The 18,972-nt window shown below is 40.8% G+C and overlaps 4 protein-coding genes across 4 annotated transcripts in view; 3 read left to right on the top strand and 1 right to left on the bottom strand.

The window, feature by feature from the left end:
* tnfsf10l4 (tumor necrosis factor (ligand) superfamily, member 10 like 4) overlaps positions 1 to 1,186 on the top strand; it is a 2,616-nt gene extending 1,430 nt beyond the window's left edge. The window contains exon 5 of the mRNA XM_060862889.1: positions 699 to 1,186. Within this exon, the coding sequence (XP_060718872.1) occupies positions 699 to 1,117 (419 nt within the window). The 3' untranslated portion in view covers positions 1,118 to 1,186. The remainder of the gene's footprint in view (positions 1 to 698) is intronic.
* A 735-nt stretch (positions 1,187 to 1,921) lies between these two features.
* nono (non-POU domain containing, octamer-binding) lies at positions 1,922 to 5,982 on the bottom strand. The gene is made up of 10 exons (XM_060862888.1): positions 5,861 to 5,982; positions 4,853 to 4,994; positions 4,564 to 4,757; positions 4,170 to 4,471; positions 3,834 to 3,929; positions 3,540 to 3,736; positions 3,261 to 3,445; positions 3,035 to 3,065; positions 2,637 to 2,722; positions 1,922 to 2,520 (listed from the first exon to the last, which is right to left on the bottom strand). Exons 2-10 carry the CDS (start codon positions 4,992 to 4,994, stop codon positions 2,437 to 2,439), a joined length of 1,317 nt encoding a protein of 438 aa, XP_060718871.1. The 5' UTR covers positions 5,861 to 5,982; the 3' UTR covers positions 1,922 to 2,436.
* A 1,806-nt stretch (positions 5,983 to 7,788) lies between these two features.
* mtnr1c (melatonin receptor 1C) lies at positions 7,789 to 12,695 on the top strand. The gene is made up of 2 exons (XM_060862934.1): positions 7,789 to 7,966; positions 11,836 to 12,695. Exons 1-2 carry the CDS (start codon positions 7,789 to 7,791, stop codon positions 12,693 to 12,695), a joined length of 1,038 nt encoding a protein of 345 aa, XP_060718917.1.
* A 1,463-nt stretch (positions 12,696 to 14,158) lies between these two features.
* On the top strand, positions 14,159 to 16,877 carry vma21 (vacuolar ATPase assembly factor VMA21). The gene is made up of 3 exons (XM_060863584.1): positions 14,159 to 14,334; positions 15,203 to 15,312; positions 15,539 to 16,877. The coding sequence occupies exons 1-3, from the start codon at positions 14,273 to 14,275 to the stop codon at positions 15,679 to 15,681; spliced, it is 315 nt and encodes a 104-aa protein (XP_060719567.1). The 5' UTR covers positions 14,159 to 14,272; the 3' UTR covers positions 15,682 to 16,877.
* The last annotated feature ends 2,095 nt before the right edge of the window (positions 16,878 to 18,972 follow it).

Below are 18,972 nucleotides of genomic sequence, written 5' to 3'. Positions count from 1 at the left end.
GTTTGTAGTGTAAATGTGTTTATTTCGTTATCGCGATCGAACCGAGTTACATTAAAACAAACTGTTTCTCGTATCATATATTTTCGAAATACTGAAAAGTCAAACAATTTGATTGCTTTAACTCCCTCAGTCTAGTCATTAAATTCTTGTTTAAATGAAGTTTAATATAAGTGATAAGTTAATCAAGTATAAGTGTGAAGTTAATCACAACTTGATTCATATTTTTAATCTGAATGGCCACGAAATGTTTAGTGTGTGTGTACGTTATTGTTTAAATGGTGTATTTTGGAGATTTTTACCTCAGATTTCTTTGGACTTTACTTCAGAATTACTTCAGAATTTTACCTGTTATTTCATTTATAATCAAATCAGATTTTTACTTCAAAATATTAGTTATTTCTTTTGACTTTACTTCAGAATTACTTCAGGATTTTTACCTTAGATTTTCTTTATTTATTTTTCTGATGATGATGTTACCTCAGTTATTTCATTTATAATCAAATCAGATTTTTACTTCTTTACTTTTTGATTTCTTGGTCATTATTCATGGTTGAACAAGAAAACAGACCATATTGATGATTTGTTGTTAAATGATTCAGAAGTTATTCATAGTCGTGAGACTGGACGTCTTACACAGCAACAGAAATAACTAAGTCAATCTTATGACCTGTGCACCTTTCTTCATTTCGTCATATCAGGTGATTCTCAGGATTCCTGGCTTGTGTTAGAGTGTCTAAACTGGGATGTCCTGAGTGGACAAAGCACTCAGGAGGGCCTGATGATCCTCAGTCCTGATGGAGAAATCGTGGTGCCTCAGGATGGGATTTATTTTGTCTACTCACAGATGAATTTCAAAACCTCACGCTCAAGACCTGATCTCCAGCTGGTCCAATACTTATTCAAGAGAACGGCATCACATCCGGCGCTGATGATGCTTGGTAAAGCTGGAGCGGGTTGGAGTCTCGATTCCCAATCCTCTGTGGGTCTGTACTCCAGCCACCAGGGGGCATTGTTCCAGCTCGAGCAGGGAGACAGGCTCTCATTGTGTGTCAGCAACATGGACACTGTTCTCCTTCAACCAGAGGCAACTTACTTTGGGGCATTTATAATAGACTGACACGGCTTATGCAGAAGGACATGACAGGACAGGCTACTGACTTCTTTGTTAACTTTGCTGAGAGACAACGGCATAAAAATAATACTACGGGGTCACGTGACAACCCAACAAAACACTAATTTGGTCTTTATTTTGTTATGAAAGTAATTTGAGTAACATACTTAGCGTTAATGACACTAACATGCTAGCAAACTTATCTGACTAAACGTTAGCTAACCAAATCAAACGCTAAGCTAGCGGTAACATTAACCACGTTAGACTACCAGAGAGAACAGCTAGATATCGCATCTGTACGTTCGTAGTTAGTTTGCAGAGTAAAGACGAACTCTTCGCTAATCTGTCGAACTAGCAGCAAAGCTCTGATTTGTGTTTACAGTCAGTTCATTAACTCCATACAACAAGCTGCTCAAAAGTAAGCGTCCCACAGATAATATTAAACGTTTATGATTTAATGTTTAATTTTCATTAATGTTTTTTTTTAAATAAAAAAAATGCAAACCACATTAATACGTTTGATTTAATTTTTTTTTTTAGGAAAAAAAACAACAAAACACAAAAAATGTGTTATTTTCCTTAATATAATGCACATTGTGTTAAAATACTCAAATTAAAAAAATGACCCTAAACACGTCTTTGCTGAATGATTTCAGTTAAACTTAAACAGTTAACAGTTAAAAGTTAAACTTAAGCATTTTTCCTGCTTTCTGTGTCATTTAATGACACAGAAATACATTTAAAACCGAAGCCGTTCCTTTCCTTTTATTTTGTGTCAAAATAATAACAGAAGTCCAGGACAAAGTTCCATACGTAACACTGAATTCCGAATTTTTATTCTGAGCCGTTTTATAAATGCAGGTATTTCAGACAAAAAAAAAAACGAATTCACTAAAGCTATATAAAAAAACTACATGGGAAGAAATCTGAAATAAAAAAAAAAAACAAATAGTAAGAGAAGAGATATATCACATTAATATGGGGGGGGGAAAACAAAAAGTCTATACAAAACCCCTAATAAGGGCACAAGACAATAAATCTTCAGAGGAAAATAAGAATTGAGGAAGAAGAATTCATCTAAGCTTAAAACAAAACTTTGCACAGTTTTTTTTTTTTTTTAAAACGTGTATGTGATGAAACGACTAAATTCACTTGCTGGACTTAAAAATATTGTACAGTATGTGTGTGTGTGTGTGTGTGTGTGTGTGTGTGTGTGTGTGTGTGTGTGTGTGTGTGTGTGTGTAAAAAAAAAAAAAAAAAAAAAATTCACGAAACAAAAAACAAACAAACCCAAAGACACGTAAAGACGAGCGTGGCCTGGGCTCTCAGAATCGACGGCGTTTGTAGTCCACGGGCGGCCCAGGACGTGGGAACGGCAGAGGAAGTCCACCAGCGTTTGCTCCAGCACCCTGTAAAGAGGAGACATCATGAGGATGAGTCGATAATCCGGCCAACAAGATACACAGAGAAGTCGCTGAGAGTCAAAATGTAAATATGCAGATTTATGGAAATTGTGACATCGTACCTCATTAGCATTAGCCATGTTGGGAGCTCCTCCTCCTGGGGTGGGGTTTCCACCCATTGAGGTCCTGTTCATGGGAAGGCCTTGACCTTTGACCCAAGAAAGAGAACAACCATTAAAACAAACAAACAAACAAACAAAAATTGGGAACATTTCTATGCTTACAAAGGATTCGATCATCAGCAGCAGCTGAAAGCAGACAAGAAGGCTGGGACAGAGTGAGGGAATAAATACAATAATAAAGGAGTGAGGGATGTGCCGAAGAAGGAGCTGAAGGACAGGTAGTCAAGGTAAGGAATGAAAGAGAGAGAGAGAGAATAAAGGATGAGAAAGCAAGGGATGAAAGAGAGGAGGGATGATATTTAGGGTCAGATCAGAGATCTGGTGTAGACGAGCCTCACCTCCCATGTGCATCCTCATGTCCTGCTCCCTCTGTGATGGAAAGACAAAACGAGAGCGTGAACACAGAGTGTTTAAGGAACAGAGGATCGTAACACAAGTCTGAGTGGATCAGGCTTTAAACTTGGCCTTTTTGGTCGACCTGATAGGACACTTACAGTACAGATCACGCTCAGACCTGTGTGTGTGTGTGTGTGTGTGTGTGTGTGTGTGTGTGTGTGTGTGTACCTTCTCGCCAAAGTTTTGTCCAGTCCCTTGCTGTCTCCTCATCAGCTCCTCTGTGTGAGCCCTGAGCTCCTCCTCCCTACGGCGCCGCTCCTCCTCCTGACGCAGCTCCATCTGCTTCCTTTTCTGCACCTCTTGGTTGTGCGCCTCCTCCATACGCCTCAGCTCCTCCTGCCTCCTCAACAGATCTAATGGGGAGAGAGAGTGAGAGAGAGAGGGAATAAAGCAGGAAGGAAAAGTAGGAATAAAAGGGGGTGTGGTTGGGTGTTGTGGACAACTCACCCTGTCTCATGAGCATGACCTGATGCTCGTGTCTGGCCGCCTCCATCTCCTGCTCCAGTTTCTCCTGCGCCTCCTTGATGTTCCTGTCCACCTGCTCAAACTGCTGCTTCTCCATCTCCATCAGAGCCTTCCAGCGCATGGCGTACTCGTACTCGAACGAGCCGGGCTGGGCGAAGCGCGGGTGCTGCTCACGTTCCCTGACAATGCACACAAGAGAGACTTCAGCATTACCATCAAGCACAAAGTAGGTAGTGTGTGTGTTTGTGTGTGTGCACGAGAGAGAGAGAGACCCACTTATGATACTGTGGGTTTTTGCTGACGAGTCGCTCTGGAAGTCCTTCGTCTTCATCCAACTGCTCCATCGGCTCCACCGTCACAGGCCGAGGAAACCTGGAACATACGGACACGGTCAGATACACACGTCTGTGCTCGCGCCGATACACTTTACAGCTCCAAGAAAATGTAGCTCAAGTCATCGTTTTCTATCTGACAAAAAAGGGACAACAAACCCTCTTCATACAGCAAGTCAATCTGTACATGTGCTTACTTCAAACAGACGCATATCTATCTGACCATCAGCTTTAACGTCCCATCAGTGAGTAAATGAATGAATATTTCAGTGACACTAACGAGGTGATGAGGAAAGCTCCGTCAGAGCAGCGGTCTAGGGCTTTCCGGGCCGATGGCTTGTTGGCAAACTCCACGATGCCTTTTCCCGTGGGCCGGCCGCGGTCATCCACGATCACGATGGCACGCTCGACTGGGCCGAACATGGAGAAGGCCTCCTCCAGGACCTCGTTGGACACAAACTGAGGCAGGTTCTTCACTGCAAGCGCAGCACCATGAGTGGCAAAACGAACACGGATCTGACGGCCACGGAACATCGTGTCGTCCAGCTCGGCTTTGGCAATGTCTGCAAGGGTCTTAGTTTCCTGGAGACATTGGAAAACCTTTCCTTAGAGATTCCGGATACAGGAGAAAGTGTTCTGCACACATTAACTCAGGACTCGGCTGCTGTTCTTACCAGGCGGATGAACCCAAAGCCTCGGTCCTTGTTGATGAAGATCTCAGACGGTTTGCCATATTTGGAGAAGAGCTTTTCTACTTCCTCTTCAGAGGTGCCAGCTGGCAGGTTGCCCACGAACAGCCGGCTGCGCTGCGTGTACGTCTTCTCCCCGGGCTTCTTAAAGCTCGTCAGGTCGATGGTCAGACCAGCATCTGAGAAGCAACAGACACAACAGATAAAGCTGACGTTTGTATGTACGGTATGGTGTAAAACCGACTTTCTGACGGTGCAGCCAGCAGGTACTTACTCGGACTAGACTGCTCTCCACCATCCGTGTGCTGCCCGTTGCTGTCTGCTCCCAGAGACTTCCTGTCCTGCTGCAGGTTCTGCTGCTGCCTCGCCGGGCCGTGGTTGTGCTGATCGGGACGTCCTCCTCGGTTTCCCTGCATCTGAGGACGAACAGCGTCGGTCAACATTTCTAAAACCGAGGTGATTTTTGGATCAAGAGCAAATTTTAAATCAGTGCTCGGCTCTGGTGGTCACGTGATCCAAACATGGCGGCCACCACGTCAAGAAGAAGAAAGAACTTCAAACCAAACATCATTCACAAGCTAGAAAACCAATCGACTCCGTTTCTCATTCGAACACACACGACTTTAAACATTTACAACACATTTACCACAAAAAGTCTAAAAACGCAAGTCTGCCGTCGGTCCTTTGTTTGGAGCTTTAAAAACAGACCTTTTGTTCCTTTGGACTTATAACTAATTGTTCTTCACGCGAGCTCTGAGCTTATAAACCTAAATATTCCCTTAATAACTACAGTGTCACAATAATACACAATAATACACAATAATACACAATAATACACAATAATACACAGAGCCCGAAACTCCTCTCAGTCCCATTAGGATTCAGACACAAAACAAACTGCATGTAAATAAACAATCAACATGTTTTTAAAGCATCAAAGCGGTCAGATTCATTTCAATCCAGTCAAGTTGTTTTGGGTGATTTAAAAGCCCTCTGTTGTTAAATGACTAATTTAATGCACAGGATCAGGATTTGTTAGCATTCGGGCTAGCCATAATGCTAACCAGTGATGCTAGCCATAATGCTAACCATTGATGCTAACCATTGATGCTAACCATTGATGCTAGCTATAATGCTAACCCACATAGCGCCTCCTTTGCTACTCATTTAAACCCTTGCTAGCGACGGAGTGTTTAAACCCCGATAATCACGTGTGTAAACCGTGTAACACGTAACAAACGCACTGTGCCGTTTAGCTCCATGTAAACATCTGCATTCTCACCTTAAAGGGCCGTAAATATTCCTTTAAAAACCGGTCGCACGCACAAAAGTAGCCTCGACCACAAAGAGCACGAGAGGCGGAGCAACACACAACCTAAAGCATTCTTTCGTAACCGTTTGTGCCTGGGTGTTTAGAGTTCTGATTGGATGTTAGGGCAGTCAGTCATATGACGTAGACTGAGTCGAGCCTGTTGATTGGCGAGGGTCCGTTTCGAAACGCACAACTGAGTCCTGTTGTGGCTTTGAATGGCGGATGTGACACAGTTAGGCAGCGGCGCAAAAGCGGCTTTAAAGATTCAATGAAATAATTTTTACGAAAATGTAAAGGTTCATGATTTCGTGTGCGATATGTTATAAATAATAATGGGTTGTTATAACAATATATAATAACAATAATAATAATAACAATAAAAATAATAATAATAATAATAATAATAAATAATAAAATAATAATTATTATTATAGTAATAATAATTATAATGACAATAACAATAATAAGAATTATAATAATAATAGTAATAATAACAATAACAATTATAATAACTACTAATACTACTACTAATAATAACAATGATAATAATAATAATAATTATTATTATTATCATCATTATTGTTATTATTATTATTATAGTAATAATAATTATAATGACAATAACAACAATAATAATAACTACTACTACTAATAATAATAATAATAACAATGATAATAATAATAATATGAAGAAGAAGAAGAAGAAAATGAACAACAACAACAATAATAATACTACTAATAATAATCAAAAAATAGCAATAACAATAACAACAACAATAATTATCATAATCATAATAATAAAAACAATAATAATCACAATATCATTAATTATTATTATTATTATTATTATTATTATTATTATTATTATTATTATTATTATCATTTATATTTTTATTTATAAATGTTTCATATAAAGTTCCTTAGACAAATTATAGTTATGGTATTTATTGTGTTTTAATTTTATGTGCCTTTTTAACAAACATTAAAAAAAAACTCGTAAATATTAAAAAAAAAAAAAAGAACCTTCATCTCTTCTAAAGGTAAGTTTACTGTTTTTTTAAATCCTGTTCTTATTTTTTTAATTCTTTTACAGTTTGCAGGTTTTGAGTCAGGAAGCTGTAAAAGCATATAAACATGTTGATGTAACACATTAACAAAATTAAGTGCAAATCAAAGTCATTACCTCTTTATTGCCCTGATAACTAATAATAAAGTTGCATACAGAAGTACAGATTTTTCTCATTCAGAAGTGTAACATTCAAAACTTTCCTGAATATTCTATAAATAAGAAGAACACCACCTGAATATTCTATTAATATCACCATTATAGATCTCCATTCATTTTAACGGGAAACGACCTGCTTGATTCCATTAAACTGTTTCTCATTCAAATGAACCGTTTTCTTTGATTAATGAGCTCTACATCAGATCTTTCTTGTTTCGTGGCAGAAAATGTGCAAAATTTGTACAGATTTCTTTACAGTATCTCTTTATGAACACGATTATCTTCTCTATTTGAGCTATTTTCCCTCCTTCCACCCCCCCCCCCCCCCGAAGTAAAATAAATATCCATAAAACCATAAAAAGGTTGCTATAAGAGGTTTTCATCAACACCACCAAACTGAACACTTACATTTCTGTGTTCTAATTGTAATTTACTCCTAATGCTTCCGTACTAAACACTAGGGCAGGGTAATAAACGTCATCACTGAACGCTGGTTCTAACAAGTCGCAATGGCAACGTTCCCAAATGGCGCGGCGTCCTATAGAGCAGTGCGCAAGGATTTGGGAAAACCCAAAAATATAAAGCATATAAACAAAACATATTAACGAAACAATTGGATGTGTAAATTGTATAAGAAAAAAAAGCCAACTTACTCATCATTAGGCTCGGAAGCATGGCTCTGAATGTGAACGCGAGCTGCGCGCTCTGCGCGTCCCCGCCGCCGGTACAGGACTCCGGAGCTGTGTCTGGTTCTCTGGCCGCGATCCTCATCTTCACCATCGTGACTGATGTGATAGGAAACGCGCTGGTTATTCTGTCCGTCTACCGCAACAAGAAGCTCAGAAACGCAGGTACTGTATGGAGAAAGAGAGAGATGTTTACGCATTACGCATTTACGCATGCACCGCAACACACACTGCAGTCATGAGGAATCCTTGATGTACGGTATGAAACATCACTTTTCAGAGTTTTAATGCTCTCCAGGCACGAGTGACCTCAGAAGGAAATTTGCGTGCGTGGGGTTTGAAGCTTGTTTCTGTACTTTTTAACTTTCATCAGCATCAGTAAGCTTTGGATCCCTGGATCACTGGAAATCAAGCACAAAACAAGGACATCGTATCTTGACCAGGTCTGTGGCTACGCAGCTCCATAATCATTAATCTGTAAGTTCTGACTCAGGGTTACATTTTTGTTATCAGTTTGTGCTACAGTAGTTCTGTGGAATCGGACCAGACGGGCTGTCCATCACACCCATGTGCACTTATGTCCCATGACCCTGGCTGTCTGTCCTTGGAGCACTTTTGGTAGGTACTAACCACTGCACCCTACAAGAATTGCTGGATCGGAGATGCTCTGATGTTTCCCTTGTCAAAACTGCTTGACTTACACTTGCCTATCTTTCCTGCTTCCGTAACATCAACCCAAAGAACTGACTGTTTACCTGCTGCCTTATTTGTCCCACCCTGTAATAGCTTCCAGTGTAACAAGATAATTAACGTTATTCTCTTCAGCTGTCAGTGGATTTAATGTTATAGCTGACCGGCGAAGGAGTGAGAGTCAAATGGAAACCATTTTTTTTTCTACACAGTGTCCATTCATTATACTGTAAGTAAACACACACACACTAAAGTTTACACAGTACTGCATTACACAGATAAAGTCTATCATAATTTATTTTGTAAATGCTATTGTTTTCATCAAGAAATTTCTGCTGCATAAAAAAAAAAAAAACAACAACCATGAGTCACAACATCATGGTCATGATGCATAATATAGCAGCTATAATGTGCATGTGTGTATGTGTGTGTGTGTGTTGGTGGTGGTGGTGGGGGGTATATATTAAGCATGCTCCAATTATTATTTATTATTTACACAATATACAACAGAAGTCCACCAGCATGATAGTGTTATTGTGAACACGTCAGAAGATCATGTTGCACTTTCAGTCACAAAAAGATTAGGACCCTAAAAGTGATTTACTGTAAGAAAAGGTTTGGTTCAAAGATGTTCTTGGAGGCTACGAACCCTTAGAATTTGTAGAGTTTCATCACTATTTCTGTTTTTCTCTACAATACTAGAGGTGATATATTCATAGAAAAGACCCAGGTTATTTTTTAATCAGAGTATCTTCAGAGTAAATGTTGATATCAAACCCATTTCTGCTCTCTGAGATGCTCCAAGTGTTTGTTCAGCTAAAAAGCAGCTCAGATTTATCTTCATCACTAAAATTCAGTGTAAGATTATCGACAGAGGGAAAAACACACGTCTAATACACACTGATTTATTTTAGATCAGTCTAAGCAAGGATAAGGGCCTTTCTTACCTTTCTGGACACAGGATTTGAAATCACAACCTTCCAGTCAGTAGTTCAACACATTTTCTATACCACTAAGCTACCACATCCCATCAGTCTCTGTACTGGGGAAAAGGGTTAGTGTATTTTGTAGAACACAACAAATAAAATAGAATCAAAAGAATAGAAAATGAACGTTTTTAATCCATTAAATAAGGCTTTTGGGAATTAATTTCAGTTCATTATGTCGATACACAAACATTCATCTGTTATCTCTAAACTGATGGTCTGATGGTTAAAGTGATTGTAGTGCCAGTAAACTGCAGTGTGTTAAACAGCGGAGCAGGATGAGAGAACACATTTAGATTTATTACATTTACAATCCATGCAATCTCCAGTCCAGCCACTGGGCCGAGCCACTGGGCCGAGCCACTGGGCCGAGCCACTGGGCCGAGCCACTGGGCCGAGCCACTGGGAAAGTTTGTGTCATCTGGAAGCTGAACCGATTCTCCGTGCTTCTGATGATGCCGTGAGTGATGAGGTCTGATATTTCAGAGAGCTGAAGATCAGTGAATCTCAGGAGAGTAGCATCTCACAGGTATAACAGACAATTAGTAGTTTATTAGAACTGGATATTGATCTATGACTCATCATTATGTTACAGTTCACAAATTCTGACCAAAACCTTTCCAAAGTCTGATTTAACAGACAGACAGATCTAACTTTAGGGAAAAATGTGAAAATGAAGCCGCTAAATCTGTTCGGATTGACGAGGAGCAATCGAGTGACTGATGAAGGTATTGAGTCACTAACAAGGTAACGCTGTTTAATCCCACAAGATGGATTATTTCATATTTTGAGGATTATTATGTGTCTACAAAACAAATAAATCTCTAGGAGAAACGCTCTCCAAGTGCTTCTCATTAACTCTCTGTTGGACTGGTCTGTCGGTATCCAGCTCAGCACACGAGAAAGACAAAAACGCCAAAAACCCATCAGCTCGTCGCTGTGAGAGAGATTAGCGTGATGCAGCATCTCCAGCAATAAAGCTGTGTGGTCAGATCATGGTGTCCTTGTACTTGGTACAGAGCAGCTGCTTCATTATTCAGTCTATAAGCACAAAACAAAATCACATCGTTAACAAAACCAGCTGATTTTAGATAAGTGCTCTCATAATATTAGCTCCATTCTCTCTTAAGGAATTAATCGATGTTCCCTGCTGCCTTCACTGAGTTATTTTTTGGAATACTGCGACCTGATTGGTTGGAAGGTGTTGACTTGTTTTACTGAATCAGCACATGGAATTGTTTTCACTTTACGTTGATGGCTTTATAAAATGAGGTAAAGCTCAACCTTTCTCACTTCTTCAGGGTGGAGGAGGGTTAGTCTTTCCCTTCGTCCACAGATTTGGGGTGTTAAATTTGTAGTGTTCTCAAGCTTAAGTCACTTGATAGTCTTTTACATTGACCTGCTTTCTTTCATGCTGGTGGTGTTGACTTCACAAGTCAACCCACAATCCACTTGCACAGAAATAAAAGTTATGTATTCTGATGAGAGACACAGCAGTCGTGCACAGGGCTCACAGCTGCTGGATCGTCTGCAAACTGGAATTTCTCTGAGTTTGTTCTCAGACACATTAATGCCAGACACCAGGGTCTGATTTATGACAGTTTGGTTCGGAAAGTCTGTCTAATGTAATGATTCTGCTCTCTTTAATCCAAGCAGAATACACAGACCCCACAGAAGAAATCTATGGCCATATTTTCTTACCGTGTTGTTTCAGTCAGATATGAAGCTTAGAGGATGTTCAATAAGAAATGTGCTGTTACAGGACAACTATCTGATCCACCTTCACAGACTCACAGACTTTATCAAATCTTAGACCAAACCTTTCAGTTCTTTCTCTCTCTCTCTCTCTCTCTCTCTCTCTCTCTCTCTCTCTCTCTCTCTCTCTCGCTATGATTCTCGTCCTCTCTTGGCCTCATCTTGGTGCTTGTCATTAAGACTGAGGGCATTATTGTGGGGCAACAAACAGAGAATCTGTTTTCTCATCGATCATCCACATACTTTGCTTTCCCCAGAGCAGTAAAGGAGAGAACATCGCTCACTCTTATTCATGCTTTATCTCAGACCCTGTGGCCCACCAAAAACACAGAGTGCTTTTTCTAGATAACAGCATCTGATCCAGAAGCTGAGGGCACCAAGCTGGTTTAAAAGAAAGGGTTTATTATTGGATTAAAATAAAACCAGTTGGTCTCTCAAAGGTTCACTTGTCTATAACATGAATAGCTATTTGCACATAAGAAAACATGAAGTGTCATAATTCATCAACAAAATGGGACACAGTAAAACGGAAACTGAGAGCTCTGTATTTGAATTGTATTGTTTAAATGCTTTTTATTTATTTATCCCCTTATTTTCTGTCAGGTAATATATTTGTGGTGAGCCTTTCTGTGGCTGACCTGATGGTGGCGCTTTACCCATACCCCCTGGCCCTGCTGGCCATCTTCCATGGCGGCTGGACGCTTGACGCAGTGCAGTGCCAGCTGAGCGGCTTCGTTCTGGGCCTTGGTGTTATCGGCAGTGTCTTCAACATCACAGCCATCGCCATCAATCGCTACTGCTACATCTGCCACACGGTGCACTACGAGCGTTACTACACACGTCGCAACACTTGTCTGTGTTTGAGTCTCACGTGGCTCCTGAGTGCCATCGCAACGCTGCCCAACTTCCTGCTCGGTTCGCTGACGTACGATCATCGGGTCTTCTCCTGCACTTTTACGCAGACCGTTAGTTCTTCATACACAGCGAGTGTGGTGCTGGTCCACTTTCTAATCCCACTAGCTGTCGTGTCATTCTGTTACCTGCGCATCTGGATGCTGGTGATCAGGGTCAAAGGTCGTGTGCGGGCCAGATCCTGCACACGGGCCGCTGACTTGCGCCACTTTCTAACTATGTTTGTAGTGTTTGTGCTTTTCGCGGTGTGCTGGGCGCCGCTGAACTTCATTGGCCTGGCTGTGGCATTAGATCCAGTCAACGTGGCACCAAAGGTCCCCGAGTGGCTCTATGTGGCCAGCTACTTCCTGGCATATTTCAACAGCTGCCTAAACGCTGTTGTCTACGGCCTCCTTAACCAGAACTTTCAACGAGAGTACAAGCAGATCCTTCTCTCACTTTGCACACCCAGAGCTCTGCTCCATTGTATCTCCCAATCTAAGACTGTGGCCATTAGGAGCATGCAATCCCCTGCAGTGACCAACGACATCCTGGTGGAGGCTCAACTGTGAACAATGGGTGAAGTTTGGTATATGGAGGTTCTTTAGAAAATGCTTGATGTACAGACTCTACATGGGGAATACAAATATTGTATAGTGTACAAATTAGCAATTCTTTCTGAGCTCTGTTCTTCAACAGCTTCCAATACAACCCCATGGTCTTCCAGCAACAAGAACAAACTGGTTGAGGCGCAACTGCAGGAGGGTAAAATAAATGTTAATAAAAACTGCAAACCTGTATGTAAAGGGGTTTATGCAGATTTTAGACCTAAGTGCCTTTAAAGACTGCTACTATAGACTTTAATAATAATCTGGTGAATGCTTATCTTTTGGGGTGGGGCTATGAGAGGACGAGGGCTTACCTACTCAACAAAATGAAAAATAATTGAGTTTGACAAGAGCTTTAAAGAGTGCGGTACATTTTCAAACCAAGCAACCAAAAAAAGCCCTAACCCTAACCCTAACCCTAACCCCAGTAGCTCCTGATGCAACACCTTGGTCTGTAAATGCAAAAAAGTATAGACAAACCAACCGATTAAACAAACAAAAACCAATAAGACCAACAAGATCATAACCAGCGCAAAGCTAAAACCAGCATTAAAACAAAGGAGGAACCATGTGGAGGAACATCAATGGATGTGGGACTGAATATAAAGGAGGTGGAAGAGTTTTGTTGCAATGTTTAAATCACACACACACAACAACAGCAGTGCATACAAAACAACCCCAAAATCTGGGCTATTTTTCCTCATTGTAGACTTTAAGGACAAGAGTTTACACTAAACATGTCTAGTTTTCCAGATGCTAATGCTAACCCAGAGCTAATGCAGTGTAGTCCAAAAACCTTTCAACATTATATTTTACTACAATCTGGTTTAATTTTCCTTACAAACCAACCACTAGTACAGCATTTGGTAGCTAGCTTGTTATCAAGCTAATGTTGGGAAACAAATGGAAAAGCATTTTTAAATAACATTTTCTAACATAATGTGAAATTTGAATATATCTTTTGAATAATCGACAGCACGATGGCTAACGTTTCCTCTCTCACTAGCTGCCACTTACTCTAGCTAATGCTAATGCTAATTAGACTTGTGACGTAAAGCTGCTGTTACTCGAAGCACACATTTGTGAGACTTTGGGATTGATTATGATTTTATGGCTTTGGGGAAGTTTTAATGATCAGATCATCTGAATAAAAAAAACAAAGCAGGGTTTTACTCAGTAACTAGAGGTTACTGTTGCACTTGTGAGGAAAACATTTTAATAAAACTATTATTTCATTTTGGTGTTTTTAGAAAAATAAAAATTCCCTCGTATTTTTTTTACCCACCCAAAAGTGTCTTTTTTATTGCATGCACTGATGCTGAACGTTAAATATTAATAAAAAATAATATAAGGACTTTTTTCCAGGAGTGTTGCTCTTTCTCCCTCTAGTGGTGGCGTGTAACAATAGCACCTACACGTGACCTCTGAGACACGTGATCGCACCCGGAAGTAAATCATCTCACGTTTCAATAGCATGTACAGCGCAGTGTTTGTTTACGCATTTAATTCATTACGCATTTAAGTTGTTTTGCAGAGAGAAGATGCAGAACTCCGACGTGGCGTCTCTGGGGTCGAGGTCCGGGCCAGTGTCAGACAGCAGAGGGTACATTTACTCATGGTTAATGGTGTATAACTAGTAGCTTAGCGCGTTAGCTGCAGTTTATTGATATAACCAGCGGTTTAATTAAGGGATGGAAACTAATTAGATGTTTATTTAGGAAGACATTAACGTGTTTATTCCGTTCGTATTTAAGAGGAAATGTAGAAGATGAAGAAGGTTTTATTAAACAAACTGGAGGTTTAATTTGGAGGAACTGCGCATGCGTGTAATGAATTAATCTGTAAATTAAACAGTTAAATAAAACATTCATAATTGAAGGATTATTTTAGTGCTTATGAGAGATTCTGTCTCTCTCTCCCCCCTCTGTCTCTCTCCCCCCCCTCTGTCTCTCTCCCCCCCCTCTGTCTCTCTCCCCCCCCTCTTTGTCTCCCCCCCCCCCCTCTGTCTCTCCCCCCCCTCTGTCTCTCCCCCCCTCCGTCTCCCCCCCCCCCCCCGGTCTCTCCCCCCCGTCTTCCCCCCCTCTCTGTCTCCCCCCCTCTGTCTCTCTCCCCCCCCTCTCTGTCTCTCTCCCCCCCTGTCTCTCTCTCTCCCTCCCTCTCTGCCTGTCTCTCTCTCTCTTTGTCTGTCTCTGTCTGTCTCTCTCTCATTGTCTCTCTGTCTGTCTCTCTGTCTGTCTGTTTCTCTCTCTCTGTCTCTCTCTCCCTCTCTGTCTGTCTGTCTCTCTCTCTCTCCCCTGTCTCCCCCGTCTCTCTCTCTCTCTCTCTCTCTCTCTCTCCCCCGTCTCTCTCTCTCTCTCTCTCTCTCTCTCTCTCTCTCTCTCTCTCCCCCTCTCCCCGTCTCTCCCCCCGTCTCTCTCTCTCTCTCTCTCTCTCCCTCTCTCTCTCTCTGTGTCCCCCCCTCCCATTCCCAGGAATGATGGATCATTAATTGCAGTACTGAAGACTTTGCTGTTTTTCACCATACTGATGGTCACTCTGCCCATCGGACTCTACTTCGCTTCCAAAAAATATTTGTTTGAAGGTTTGTCTACTCTGCAAACGTCTGTTTCTCTGTTACAGTTACCTCAGACTTTGCCTCAGTCTTTACCTCAGAATGATCCGAGGTTCAAGTGTTAAATAAACCCTACATCAACAATTTTTGAGTTTAAATCCATTTCCAAATTGTGGAGCTGTTACTATGGAAACAAATGCATTACAATAAACCTGTGATTTCTTTCTCTTTCTCTCTCTCTTCCCCTTGTTCTCAGGATCTCTGGGTTACTCCAGCAACGACAGCTACTTCTACGGCGCCATCTTGGCCGTGATCGCCGTGCACGTGGTCCTGGCGCTGTTTGTTTACGTGGCCTGGAACGAGGGATCACGGCAGTCGAGGGAAGGAAAACAGGACTGAGGGAGAGGAAGGAGGATTAGGAGAGGTGGAGGGATAACGAGAGAGAAACCAGACTTTTGATTCTGTTAAAAAAAAAAAAAAAAAAAAATGAGTAGAGAGAGACGAGATGTTCACACAGAAACCTGTGGGGGTCAAAGGTCAGGGTGAAGCCCAACGAGTGTGTAGTGTTTTGTTGATGGTTTAAAGGTTCCTCTGGGGAAGTGTTTCTGTGTGAAACTGAACATGAAAGCAATTCCTTCTCGTAAAGAATTCAACGCAGAGCCGCTTTCACTGGCTAAGAGCCCGTATTTATCCGCAGAACCCTTCTTATAGGTTCTAGATGTCAGATAGAGCTACAGTAAGAACCCAGTCTGTCGTGCGTAGAACCTCGGAGCTTTCCTCAGAGGAACAAGACGAGCCTCCTGTAACGCTGCGAAACTGAGAGAAGAAACCCGTAGAGTGTGAACGATGTCATTCTGCTGTTTCACTTACGTCTTCTGTTTTATACACAACATCAAACTCGTTAACGTCCCTCGGATCAGGAAAGCGCTAGAATGTGGTTTAGAGTGAAGCTGCTTTCTGTAACATCTGTAGACACAGACACACACACACACACACACACACACACACACGTTATCTCCTGTAGTGCTTATGAACAAACCTGAGCATCATCATCTCCGAGTTCATTAAAATCTGTGCTTCAGGTGTCGAGTTTCACCTTTTTCTCCTTCTTCAGTGAGTTCAGCGCTGTACTGTGATTGTTTTTTTTTTATGCTAATAACTGATCTGTATATGATGCTTACAGAGATCCTGAAGGAACCTTTAGAAGAAAAAAAAATACATTTCATACAGGAAAAAAAGAATTCTCATGCACACGATACACACAATACGTACATCCTGTCTGTTTCTTTCAGAATTGTTTTGTTCTTCAAGTATACGGTGAATAAATGAAAGAGACCGTATGTTTTGTATGTGTGTGTGTTCACATTTCACCCTGTAGCGTTACTTCTAGGGAAAAAATGACATTAAAACTGAAAACCGTCTCCTTCACACACGCACACACACACACACACACGTTTTTCACAGTAATGTTTGAAAACATTGTGTTTCATTTTTGTTCTGAATGTTCTTTCAGGGCCTCTGTAGATCTCAGATATTATTTTTAATGGCTTTGTGTGTAATTTAATTAAAATTAAAGCTGTATGTTGGTTTCAGAATTGTTTCTATTTGACTTTTTTCTGAACAAAAAGTATAGATGGATTCAATATCTTCAGAAAACATGCAGGAAGAGAGAGAGAAAAATAGAGAGAGAGAGAAGGAGGGTGGTGCGGAAATTCTGAGCGCACGTCTGAGGGTCGGAATTCCGGCGTGTTCCTGGTGTCCCATCTTCTCCTGTGGGTGACTGCATTCTCTCCACATCACCTCAGTGTCTACAGCGCACACACACACACACATGCACGCTCGGGGTTCCTCCTGCATCTCAAACGGTCTCGAATTAAAGGATGTCACAGAGCAGAGTTTTCTGAAATACACATTTATAATTAAACATTAATATATGATCAAAAGCTTCGGTTAACATCCACCAGAAACACCTCGCTAAAAACTCTTAATAAGCACATTTTATCTTTCATACATTACTGTAGTGTGTGTGTGTGTGCGTGTGTCCATTCATATTTAAGGGCTAAACATTAGGGTGTGTTCCTGAAACAACATAAACCTCTCTTTCCTTTGTATGACTCACCCCAACACACACACACACACACACACACACACACACGCACACGTTGTGTAATGCATCTTCAGTCATTTCCTCTGTTTTGTGTGCTTCAGTCACTAAAGCCCAAAATTACATCACCATGGAGAGAACAGAAACACACACACACACACACACACTCACAGAAAGCCTTATAAAGATCACAAGGTTACAGAAACAGAGATGGAGGTTTAACATCTGAAAATTTGAAAAAAGGTTTGAAACTGAAATTTGAATCCAGAATCAAATCTGAATCTGAATTGGAATATGGATTAAAAGATGGAAAAATAAGGCGCGTAAAAAGAATCTGACACGTGATCTGAATCTGTAGGAAAATCAGAATCCGGGCAAAGACTGGAATCTGAATCAAAATGGCAAATATGAACACGAATTTAACTCTGAATCCGAACTGAGAGCTGGATCAAAAACGGAACTGTGTTTCTTGTATATAATTTTAATCTGAATTGAATTCTAGAAAAAAAATCTTCCAATCAGAAAGGGTAGAAAGATCCAAATAGAAGAATGAATCTGTATCGGGACAAGAAACGTAATTTGAATCAGGCCGAATGAGGAATCCAGGATTTAAAGCTAAATCTGTTTCGTTTCCAGTTTATGAACTGGCATCTAAATCTGACTCAGAATTGAAATGTTGATTTTTAACTGGATTTCGCATCAGAATATGAATAATGAAGAAATGTGAATCAAGATTAGACTCTAATTTGGCATCCAACTCAGAACCCAAAGGCAACTAAGAAAATGAAGCAGAATCTGAATCTGAATCAAAAGCTGAATCAAACTGGGAATTGTTTTCGGCATATTAATTGAAGTAAATGCTCTAAAGCGAATCAGTATCAGAATCTGAATCAGAAAAACCGAAATCAAAATGGCTAATAAATTTAAGAATTAGGATCTGAATCAGAGTCAGCATCTAAATTAAATGGTGAGAAAGAAATCCGATTCAGAAAGAAGAAAAAAAAGTGCAATAAATGGAATGCATATTAAAAGATTATTTAGTACCTGTTTTTTTGTAGTGTGAACAGAATATAGTATGCATAGAGATGCTGCATGTGTCGATAATAGCTTCTAAAAAGTGTTTTATTTTAACAAAAGTTTTATTGTATTATACCATATGATGTGTGTGTGTGTGTGTGTGTGTATGTGTAGAGGGGAGGTGGTGCAAACGAATGTTCTGCTGTTCAGTACCACTTCCTCGATTTAAACGCATCCACTTCCTGTATTTTGATCGTGCCACGGTAACCTTGTGTGATTCACTAGCTAGTGACCATCACCATGGAGACCGGCTTCCCTCTCGGCCTCAATAAGGCCAGTGTGTCTACGGAGAGGACAGGCAAGAGCGGCGTTCTCTATTCACGGCGGCTAATCTGGATTAGCTGGGTTCACACACACACACACACACACACACACACACACACACACACACATCTGGTGCTGCATTAGAAGATTGTGACCATGCAGTGATGTCAGTGATGTAATAAATGTGGGTGTGGCTAAAACAACATGGTAAAATACATACACTCTTGTTATCTTGTTTGTAACTC

This window comes from Tachysurus vachellii, chromosome 26, assembly GCF_030014155.1.
Source record: "Tachysurus vachellii isolate PV-2020 chromosome 26, HZAU_Pvac_v1, whole genome shotgun sequence".
NCBI lineage: Eukaryota > Metazoa > Chordata > Actinopteri > Siluriformes > Bagridae > Tachysurus > Tachysurus vachellii.
This window is presented reverse-complemented; position numbering and strand designations above follow the sequence as displayed.

What these genes read in the sequence shown, in the direction of transcription:
- nono (XM_060862888.1), bottom strand. Translation starts at nt 4,994, where the DNA reads ATGCAGGGAAACCGAGGAGGACGTCCCGATCAGCACAACCACGGCCCG. An exon ending in TGGAGAGCAGTCTAGTCCGA is followed by an intron (nt 4,758 to 4,852) that starts GTAAGTACCTGC and finishes GTTGCTTCTCAG; the next exon opens with ATGCTGGTCTGACCATCGAC. An exon ending in ACATGGCTAATGCTAATGAG is followed by an intron (nt 2,521 to 2,636) that starts GTACGATGTCAC and finishes TCCTCTTTACAG; the next exon opens with GGTGCTGGAGCAAACGCTGG.
- mtnr1c (XM_060862934.1), top strand. Translation starts at nt 7,789, where the DNA reads ATGGCTCTGAATGTGAACGCGAGCTGCGCGCTCTGCGCGTCCCCGCCG. An exon ending in CAAGAAGCTCAGAAACGCAG is followed by an intron (nt 7,967 to 11,835) that starts GTACTGTATGGA and finishes ATTTTCTGTCAG; the next exon opens with GTAATATATTTGTGGTGAGC.
- vma21 (XM_060863584.1), top strand. Translation starts at nt 14,273, where the DNA reads ATGCAGAACTCCGACGTGGCGTCTCTGGGGTCGAGGTCCGGGCCAGTG. An exon ending in CCAGTGTCAGACAGCAGAGG is followed by an intron (nt 14,335 to 15,202) that starts GTACATTTACTC and finishes TCCCATTCCCAG; the next exon opens with GAATGATGGATCATTAATTG. An exon ending in CAAAAAATATTTGTTTGAAG is followed by an intron (nt 15,313 to 15,538) that starts GTTTGTCTACTC and finishes CCTTGTTCTCAG; the next exon opens with GATCTCTGGGTTACTCCAGC.